At 34.1% G+C, this 11,200-nt stretch overlaps 1 protein-coding gene across 3 annotated transcripts in view; it reads right to left on the bottom strand.

Annotated features, from left to right (window-relative positions):
* Nucleotides 1-962: 962 nt before the first annotated feature.
* The window catches only part of LOC136039580 (rabenosyn-5-like), a 79,904-nt gene continuing 69,666 nt past the window's right edge, over nucleotides 963-11,200 (bottom strand). For all 3 annotated transcript variants that reach the window (XM_065723433.1, XM_065723434.1, XM_065723436.1), the window contains exons 11-12: nucleotides 8,394-8,512; nucleotides 963-1,115 (exon numbers count right to left, since the gene is read on the bottom strand). In XM_065723433.1, coding sequence (XP_065579505.1) covers nucleotides 1,037-1,115; nucleotides 8,394-8,512 — 198 coding nt within the window. In that variant the 3' untranslated portion in view covers nucleotides 963-1,036. The remainder of the gene's footprint in view (nucleotides 1,116-8,393; nucleotides 8,513-11,200) is intronic.

Below are 11,200 nucleotides of genomic sequence, written 5' to 3'. Positions count from 1 at the left end.
TCCGTATATGAATTATTCCCTTTCAGATACGGAATAATTTCTGTTTGTTTTAAGTTATTTTCCTTAACTCACAATCATGTATTCTTTTTTTTTTTGGACCATATTTTTTTTGTCGTAATTACAATACTTGATAGCGGACTAGTTAGAGCACTTGTCTATTGCCGTGGTAACTTAGATTCGAACCTGAGAAAAGAAAAATTTTTTAGGGACTCAAAATGAAATTCAAAATCATACTAGTTCCAATTGGAAACCAAGAGGGCTTAGTAGCTATAAATATGCAATTTATAAGTGTTTGCATAAGAATAAATAGAATTTCATCGTAATAAAAGCAAAAGACTAAAAAGTCTAAAATATTTTTTCTCGAGAATCTACGAATATACGAGAAAATGAGGGACGCAGGACGGATTGGGCTTCACATAACTTTTCGCCGACTTTTTTTCGTTTATGTATTTATGACTTAAATCAGTTTGATATATGTGTTAGGTAAAGCCGAATCTGTTTGTGCTCAACCTGACGTATCCAAAAGTGGCACAAAATTTGAGAGGAAAGATTTGCTTGCAGAATACATTTTTATAGCAGTTGAACGATTTGCTTTGGAGACATATAACGAGGAGTCGTACTACTCCGCCACCAAGCGTTCATTCCAGAGTACCACTTATTCCGCCATGCCTAGTAAACTACTGCCACATGGCGCCTCTCCACGTTAAACGTGGTACCGTGGTGCGTGTCACTTATGTTTACGGTTATTCAGAATGGGCAGCCCAAGCCCTAGGAAGCAAAAACAGCAAAACCTTAGAGAAAAAACCAATTGGCATGAATTCACATCAGAGTGGGGGGATTTTACGAAAGGTATAATAAATCAGAGGAAAATGGCGAAAAGACTGATTTTGAAGCGGGTAAGATTTGAAGCCCCCTCCAATGTGTACCTCCCCGCAGAAAATCCCTTAAATTAAAACAAAAAATCGTTGATTTCCGTTTACTTGGAACAAAAATTAAAAAAAAAACACAATACGAAATGGTCGTACAAAAACCACAATCATAATTTGGAATATTCAGCTTCTAGTTCTTCTAAGTTTCTTTCCAGGGTTGCAACTTCATCCATTCGATTTTGCTCCCTATAGTTAATGATACATATAAATAATAAATTGACAATTAGCTAGAACACAAACACTATTAAAAATAGTTACAAAATATAGTTGCTATTACCTTTGTTTAGCCAAAACTGAAAAATTTTCGGTGTATTCAAGGACGTTAAGACGGGGGGGGGGATTAAAGTGGCTCAATGCCATATTATTATTTTAACATCTCTCCAAGAATAAACAAGACATCAAATAGTAAGGTTGTCACCTAGCAAGGTAATTTAATAAAAAAAAATATCTTACTAGCTTTAGTCGAATTAAAAAAAAAAAAAAAAAAAAAAAAAAAAAAAAAAAACTCCAATTGAATCGAGTTTTCATAAGCCTAGTTTGTTCGGCTGATAATCTAATTCGATAATGGTAACTGAATCATCTATTTCTTCCTGGCTGGACACATATGACATTTTTTAGACCTATGACACATTAGACTTGGACCTATGATATATTTTAGCGAATTAGATTCTTGTAATGCCAGCTCCTTGAAGAAGCTAGGATAATGCTGTGCTCAAGATTTTGATTAGGAGGAGGGGGGCTAGCTAGCGATATTGGCGGTGTTTGACCCAGGATTAGGGATTACTAGAATTTTGTAACGTTTTTTTTGGCTCGGTTTTGTAGGCTTGACTAGAACTTACAATCGAGATTTTCAAAATGCGCATAAGCCTAATTATAGCAATTTTTTGCATCTTATGTCGATAGCTTGCAGACATGTAACTACTGAATACACTTCCCAAGACTAAACTACTCCTACATGGAATGATTCGATTATGACCCATCAGCTTTATCACTGTACGTATGGGGGACCTATAGACCCGTGTCTCCAGGAGATTTCAAGATGTTTCCCATAGTTTCCTTGTTTTTTCCACACGATACGCTGGTTTTTGACGTTTTGAATCTACCACCTCTCAAATTTCCCAGTGTTACCTCTAAATCTGTTCATAATAAATCGTGGAAATATTGATTCCTATAAACATTCATGAAAGGTAAAAAATTAGTGATGGTTTCAGATTTGTAACCCGCTCACATCACAATATAAATAGTGGAGTAAACACTTTAGAAAACAGAAAAAAATATGATTCCAAAACAAAAATCAACAAAAACTTGACAAAAACATTAATCACCAAAAACAATTAAACAACGATAAAATTAAATAAATAAAATTAATAAAACAAACAGATGAACCCATGGTGAGTCGACAAATGGCGATAGGCTGATTCTGAAAGCCTTTTGTGTAAACCAGTAAGCTTCTCAGTAACATTCGGAAAATAGAACTTATTTACTTTCTTTCGATTCCTATACCAACGAAGTAGATAGAGAAGATATTTACAACGGAAATAAGCCACTCGAAAATCACTAAAATCCTTTTTCCTAAAAATAGGGTTCAAGCCCAGAAAGGTAAAGAACAGAATGATTTGAAAAAGAAGAAGAAAACCATCCAAGGGCAATACAAATATATTTCCCTCGATTGGGTATAATTTTAGAGTAGCCAATCTGGACTTTTGTGCTAGTATCCCCGATGGCAAGCTCACGAAAAGTTTTAAGATTTTTGGCAAGTGTAATGCCCAACTACTGCATCGAGTCTACATAAGGGATAGAAAAATCTTAGAACTTAGAGGTCTAAGAGGGGATAGAAAATTGAAATAAAGATACTCACTTTTATCAACGTTAAGCGAAAGACTAAATTTAATCGAAAAATTCCAATATATCGGAAAAAACATCTACTTGTTACAGTTATAGCTAGGGTTGTGTGGTTGACACACAGAGTGGGTGGATGAATAAGAAGAAGCTTACCTCCCAAAGTCCTAGAGTGATAGTCTAAAAAAAGGGTTATTTACCTGCAGTTTTCAGATCAATTTACCAGTCGGAGAAATATTTTCTAATGTTATAGGAAATTTTTTTTTAATATCTTATTCTATTACTATTATTTATTATTCCTTATTTATTTTATAGTTTTTTTTTATGTTTCTAATTTCGAATCATTTTTGGCAAATACTGATTTTGCGATGAAAAGTGCAAAATACACAATAGCACTTTTGTTTGCAAGAAACCCGAAAAGTGCTTGAGCAAATGAGGGCTTCTTTTTCAGGCAGTTTTGGGTATCTAACTTATCCAATTCTATTTTAAAGCCACGCTAAGAACGTTTAACTACATACTACACTATATGTAAAAAGCCTCTACTTTTGTGTAAACAGCTAGGGTCGTGGGAGTGGTACACAGAATTTCGTCTCGTTTTTGACATATATGAGGCGGGCTGAACTTCACCTCCTTCAAATAAACTATAAAATAGACTATAAACTAATAAAGACTATAACAAAGACTACAATATATAAAACTAAATAGAAACTAAATATAAGACTAAAAATAAACTAACAAAGAACATAAAATATAAAATAGACTATAAAGTAGAATATATGAAATAATATATTCAAATAGGTGACTCGCCAAATAGAGGATAAATATGATGAAATAAGTATTCCTGAAATGGTGATTACAGTATAATATATTCCTTAAATTTAATTTAATCGACTAAATTTAATTGAATCGCTCAAATAAATTGATTTATTTAACTAAGTAAATTTAATTTATTGCTAAAATTTAATTAACTTTAATTGAATCGCTCAATTTTTAAACAATGGCAGCCTTTCCTGTTAATTAACTAATATAAAACTTTTAAAATAACTTCACTTAATTTGTCATCTTTGTCAAGATCAACCTTTAGTATCTTTTGCTAACTATGAATTAATGGTCGTGTTACATTAATTAGTAGGCTATTAGTGCGTGAAGATGTTCTTTTGTCAATTGTGCTTGTTATATTTTGGAACTTCTACCCTTGAACATTAATGCCAACGCAAAGGCTCATTGAAGTGAATGGTCGCAATCAGGGCCATAAACACATACATGCATACAGGAAAGATGGAAGGTAAATTCCTCCGCCCCGAAAATAGAATAAGGACCGGATTTGGAAGGTCAGTGGGATGCTTTCAGGGCCACATACCTGTAGACAGGAGGGATAGAGAATTCCTCCACCGCCCGAAAATGGCATAAGGATAGTTATGAAAAAATACTTGATAGTTGGAAAAAAATAACAAGTGTTACCCTTGATTAAACTTATTAAGTCACTCCAAAACAATCAAAATAGTTTATTTACAGAAAGGTTATTATGATTAAAAAGGTTGAGCTACTTAAACAAAATTCAAGACAAACATTTTATCATAGTCACTTTTTCAGATACATTTATTTCATCACATTTATCATCTATTAAAATGGGAATTTTCCAAATTTTGCCTGTCCGAAATTTATCAAAAACCAGCCAAAATCAGAAAAAATAACAAAGAATCGAAAAGCTAAGCTTTCTTTTAGTTTAGAGCTTTTATTTAATTTATAATTAATTAAGCTTAGAAATTAATTTATTTACTAATTAAATTAATTTAAGTAATTTAATTTACAGTTAAATTTAATTGAGCTTTCATTTAATGGCGGTAGAGTAGCGGAGCTAAAACATAAGAGTTGTAAAAGTCACAACAAACTGTAATTAACTTTATTTATTTCATTGCTTTTATAATTATTAGCTATTAACATCTATAAAATAGAAATGTATAAATTATTATTAGACATATATAGATATAATTTCATTATTTATTAGTTTGTATTTGTTACCAGTTTTATATTCCAAAAGATTTGTTTTATATTTATGACAAATCACAAACAGATTAGGAAGCATTCAGACAGCATGGATTAGGGATCATTTATTCACCCTTGGTCTTCCCTGGCTCAACATGGTAAAAGGTAAAGAATACGGCATTGAACTTTGCAGTCCCTACCGATGGTGCTGATCTCCATTTCTTGGCCCTTCAGCCAGGAAGTGTAATGGGGAGTGAGGGCCAACCATACCGTACTTTTGCACACCCTTCCTGTTTACCTTCCCGATTTCTCCAGGTACGCAAGTAGAGCAGGGTCGACTCTGGCTGAGCTTAGAGAGTCACGCGGCTAACCCCCGTCCCAAACCAAATAATTGAGTACACTAGGATTCGAACCCTCGTCGTGTTGGACAAAGGATCATAAAACCAGCGTACAAATCCACTCGGCTAGGAATGTTCAACAGGACATCGGAATAAATTTAAAATAGACAGTCAATCAGAATGGTACGTATGACATTTGGTAATAAAGAAAAATCAAAGAAGAAAAATAAAAAAGAAAATTTAGGAATAGAAGAAAAATAATAGAAAAGAAAAAAGAAAAATAAAGGAATGAAATAAAGAATGAAAGGAAGAAGATAAAAAAATCAAAGGATTAAAGATAAAGGAATAGCAGAAAATTAATATAAAGGAAACTGGAAGAAAAATAATAGAATTGAAAAAAGAAAAAATAAAGGAATGAAAGAAATATACTATGATCCTTACATTCATCAATAATCTTTTTATTGCTGTAAAAGCTAAACGAAGTTGCTATAGCTTTGTGATGACAATTTTGTTTCACCTAGTGAGGCAACTCAAGACCCAGTGCTATTTGCATTTACAGATGATAGTACTCTTGGGTGTTCAGAAATTAAAAATTATTCTCTTATCAAGTAAGTGTATCCTGTTCTAGATAGAACCTTTGATTCGTTCAATGCAAATCGCCATGCCTTAAATCTAGGTCTACTTATTTTTTTCCAGATCAGGTACTTCTTGTCCTTTGGTTCAAACTATTTCTACCACTCATGGTGATATAACTCGTCCCCCTGATAGACATGTTCGATTTCTGGGTATTTTATTGGACAAAAATCTTTCTTTCAAACATCACTGTGCTCTCGTGAAACTTAAGCTTTCCAGAAACCTAGAAAATCTTCAGAAGTTTCGTCAATGTTTCCCCAGTAAAACAGTTCGTGGTAACGAACTGTAGTAAGGAGCGACCCGGCTCAATAGTAATCGAAACTCTAAAAATTGGAATTTTGATACAAATAGTTGCATAAAAAGAATTTCATTTTAATGCTGATTTTAAATATATAAGTTTCATCAAGATTAGTTTCTCATTTTAGAAAATAGGAAGAAACAACCCCTAAAAGTCATACAATCTTAACGAAAATCACATCATCAGATTCAGCGTATCAGAGAATCTTATTGTAGAAGTTTCAAGCTCCTATCTACAAAAATGTGGAATTTCGCATTTTTTGCCAGAAGACAGATCATGTATGTGTGTTTATTTGTTTTTTGTTGTTTTTTCCCAGGGGCGATCGTATCGACTGAGTAGTCCTAGAATGTCACGAGAGGGCTCATTCTAACGGAAATCAAAAGTTCTAGTGCCCTTTTTAAGTGACCAAATAAATTGGAGGGCACCTAGGCCCCCTCCCATGCTCATTTTTTACCAAAAGTCACCGGATAAAAATTCTGGGATAGCCATTTTATTCACCATAGTCGAAAAGCCTGATAACTATGTCTTTGGGGACGACTTACTCCCCCGCAGTTCCCGTGGGAAGGGGCAGCAAGTTACAAACTTTGATCTGTGTTTACATACAGTAACGGATACTGGGAAGTGCACAGTCGTTTTTAGTTTTTTTTTGGTTTAGGGGGGAGAGTTGAGGGGGAGGGGGACGCGGGAGGATATTTCCATGGAGGAACTTCTCATGGGGGAAGAGAATTCCAATGAAGGGGGCGCAGGATTTTCTAGGATTATTTGAAAAAAAAACAATGAATATTAAAAAAAAAAATCTGCTGAAAGTAAGGAGCAGTATTAAAACTTAAAACGAGCAAAAATTATTACGCATATGAGGAGTTTACCTCCTCGTAATATCTCACTCTTTACGCTAAAGCAGTTTTAGTACTTTCAACTATTTATTCCACGACCTTGGTGATTCAGAGGTTATTCTTAAGGAATTGGGACAAAATTCAAGCTTTAGTGTTAAGAGCGAGGTATCGACGAGGTAGGAACCCCCTCATATACGCAATAAGAACATACGAATACAGAAGTTCGTTACGTAAGTTAATTCGGAAGTTAAGTATATTTTTTACCAATGAAAACGTTCGTAAAAATTAAAAGTTGTAGTTGCCTTTTTAAGTACTCAAAAAATTGGAGGGCAATTAGGCCTCCTCCCTCGCTCCTTTTTTCTCAAAATCAATTAATGCAAAATCGATTAATTGCAATTAATTAATATGCAAATGTCGTTTTAATATTGATGTGCGGAGAGCCAAGATCAAAACATGCATTCATTCAAAAATGTCGAGAAATTAATTTTTAAATGAAAGTAAGGAGCAACATTAAAATTTAAAACGAACAAAAATTACTCCGTATATGAAAGGGGCTGGTCCCTCCTAAACGCCCCGCTCTTTACGCTAAAGTTTCTTACTATTTTAAAAAGTAGAGTTAAGAGAAAGAGTCAAAGTTTAGCGCAAGCCTCTTTCATATACGGAGTAATTTCGGTTCGTTTTAAGTTTTAATGTTGCTCCTTACTTTCATTTAAAAAACTTATTTTTTTATTTTATTCAGTAACAAAGATCCGCTTTCATTCTCTCATTCAACCTTATATTTACCACTGTCCAACAGAATGGCTATCGACATTCTTTTCTTTTACTTTTTCAAAATATATTTTGAATAAATATATTTCAAAATATATTCTTTTCTTTTACCTTTTCGTTTTCAAAATATATGACAGAGCAATTAAATTAGTGTCTGAGGTAACCGACCAGCTCATGATAAATTTACTGGATGGTCAATCCACATACATCCTTCTTTCCTCTTGTTTCATTTTTAAGTATTTTCATGGACTCCTTCAAACAATTCTTCGAAGTTCGTCAAACAATTATATCTTTTAAATTCTTAACCAAGAAATGAATATTGTGTTTCTTAGTCTCTCAGAAATGACACGGATATTTTCATTCATAAAAACAAAACCATAAGATCAGATTTCAATCCAGTTTTATGTTGTCCCTCCATCTGAAATTCCCTACCAGTCAAAATTCGGCTATGTCATTCTTACGGACAATTTAAAAAAGAGCTAACCAACCACCACTTATGCCTAGACAATTAGTTCTCTCTTCCCTTCTTTTCCCCTCTCTATCTTTCCTTTTCAATTTGTTTTATTCGTTTGTTTTGATTGGCATGGTAGTTTTTTGTTGTTGTTTATTTTTTTATTTTTTCTTCTTGTCCTTCTATTTTAGTGCTACTATAAAAAGAACCTTTTGTGAGGGTCTAAAATTTAGCATTTTTTTTCCATGTTTCTTTTGGATTAATTGATTTAATTGAATAGAAGAAGGAAAAAGAAAGAAGAAAATAAAGGAACCACACCTGGCCTCACGGATGTATGTCCGTAATATATACATTTGTTCCACCATTGGGTGATCAGTGCCATCTAAGTCCTCCCTTGCTTTAGCAGCACTAGCAGTCCAGCCAAGTTCATGATAAACCTACGGGAGTAAAATAGTCAATACTTTATTCATACAAACATATCACTATCTTCGCTGTACTTACCGTCTTTGGAAGCAACGTTAAAGAAACGTTAATACAAGGTCGACTCCAGAAGCTTATAGGGGGGTGGAGAACCTTTCGGGGAGACGAAACTTTCCGAAAAAAAAAATTTGGCATTTTCAATCTGCTTGATAAAACAGTATATCAACCATTATATCTACATTAATCTTTTAGAAGGGACAGTTCTCCCCTTAGCCTTTTCCAGTAAGCATCATTGTGCCCATGTTAACTATCACCCCAAGGCCAACCAAGATATAATGGCAAATATATTTTTAGACTAAAAAAAAGGAATAAAAATAACCTTCATTACTTGGTTGATCACAGTTGTTTAACAGAAATGAACATTTTAATGAATACGGCGTCTTATCTTGACGCATTAAATTTGGAAATGTGTCATGACGCATATGGTTGTCGGACGAAATATCTGCTATGCACAAAAATATTTGCATTTTGTACTGCAACACATGCAACTAAAATACATCTTAACACAGGAAGATTAGCGTAACCCAATCGGTTACAATCATGGCAAACTTGCAGTATATGTAGGCAGGGGAGTAGCTCCAGCATTTTATTAGGGGTAAGGGGACAAAAGGTCTCCATCTGGCCAGTCAAGGGGCTAAAATTTTTTCTCTAAATCACCCTTCAGAAACGATGCCACTGCTCGACCTATAAAATTTGACTCTTCATCTTAACTCTACTTTTTAAATAGTAAAAAACTATAGCGTAAAGAGTGGGGCGTTGAGAAGGGAACAACCCCTTTCATACACGGAGTAATTTCTGCTCGTTTTAAGTTTTAATGTCGCTCCTTACTTTCAGTTAAAAAAACTAGTTTTTTTTTAATTAATTTCTGAACGTTTTTGAATTAATGCATGTTTGATTTTGGCTCTCCGCACAGAAATTATTAAAATGAAATTTGCATATCAATTCTTTTTTTTGTGGCTAAATAGCTTTCTGTTTGTTTTGATCAGACGATTTTGAGAAAAAAAGGGGTAGTGGAGGAGGCCTAGTTGCCCTCCAACTATTCGGTTACTTGAAAAGGCAACTAGAACTTTTAATTTTTTACAAACGCTTTTATTAGTAAAAAATATACGTAACTTAAGAATTAACTGAAGTAACGAACTTTTATATTCTTATATATTTATTATGTATATGAGGGGGTTTGTCCCCTCGTTGATACCTCACTCTTTACACTAAAGCTTAAATTTTGTCAAACCTTTTAAGAATGACCCCTGAATCAGAAAGGCCGTAGAATAAATAGTTGAAATTACTAAAAATACTTTGGCGTAAAGAGCGAGGTATTTCGGAGGAAATGAACTCCTCATATGCGTAATAATCTCTGTTCTTTTTAAGTTTTAATGCCGCTCCTTACTTTCAGTTGAAAAAAAACTTCTTCATATTTATTTTTTCATTGTTTTTTTATAATAATGCTAGAAAACCCTGCGCCTCCTTCATGGGATTTCTCTTCCCCCATGACATATTACTCCAGGGAAAGATCCTCCCACATAGCCCCTTCCCCTAAACCCCCGCCCCAACCAAAATAATCCCCCTGAAGAACGTCTGTACACTTCCCAATAACCGTTACTGTATGGAAACACTGGTCAAAGTTTGTGACTTGCAGCCCCTCCCCCAGGGAATGTGGGGGAATAAGTTATACCCAAGACATAGTTATTATGGTTTTCGACTACGCTGAACAAAATGGCTATGTCAAAATTTTGATCCGTTGACTTTGGGGAAAAAATGAGCGTGGGAGGGAGCCTAGGTGCCCTCTAATTTTTTGGTCACTTAAAAAGGGCACTAGAACTTTTCATTTTCGTTAGAATGAGCCCTCTTGCGAAATTCTAGGACCACTTGGTCGATACAATGACCCCTGGAAAAAAAGTAAAAAAATAAAATAAACACGCACCCGTGATCGGTCTTCTGGCAAAAAATACGAAGTTCCACATTTTTGTAGATAGGAGCTTGAATTTTTTACGTTAAGGTTCTCTGATACGCTGAATGCGATGGTGTGATTTTAGTTAAGATTGTATGAATTTTCGGGAGTGTTTCCCCCTGTTTTCCAAAATAATGCAAATTTTCTCAGGCTCGTAACTTTTGATGACCCCGAGATTATGGTCCCAAGATTATTCCCGACTAATTCACAATTTCACAATTACCCAACATCTCATAGTTCTGATCTCTCTTTTGAAACTAGGCCAACGGTGTGATCGGCATTTAGTTTCCGTCATATTGGTCCACAAATTTGGAATTTAATCCCAATAGCTGTGAGAAATTGTAATGATAGAAACAAATTTCTGAAGTTATTAAGAAATCATGTTGCCAGTCTCCCATAATATTTTCCGTGGTGAGTGTTGAAGTTCGATTTCCGTAAGAAGTGCACGTTAGTTTAAGCAAAAGTAATGACAGTTATTTCCTTTTTTTGTGTTTTGTTTAGTTTGTTGGTGATATACCACGCGCTTAAGTATGCCATTAGGACTTTGCGTTGTCTGTTTATATGGTTTAAGTCTTATTGTAAATAACCATGTAACTATCTATCTATCTAAAAACGTTTTACAGTTTAGTGATTGAAGTATTAGGGGCGGGGGTATATATATATATATATATATATATATATATATATATATATATAT

Source organism: Artemia franciscana, chromosome 19, assembly GCF_032884065.1.
Source record: "Artemia franciscana chromosome 19, ASM3288406v1, whole genome shotgun sequence".
NCBI classification, from domain to species: Eukaryota; Metazoa; Arthropoda; class Branchiopoda; order Anostraca; family Artemiidae; genus Artemia; species Artemia franciscana.
The sequence above is the reverse complement of the archived record's forward strand: the minus strand, read 5'-3'. Positions and strand labels throughout refer to the sequence as shown.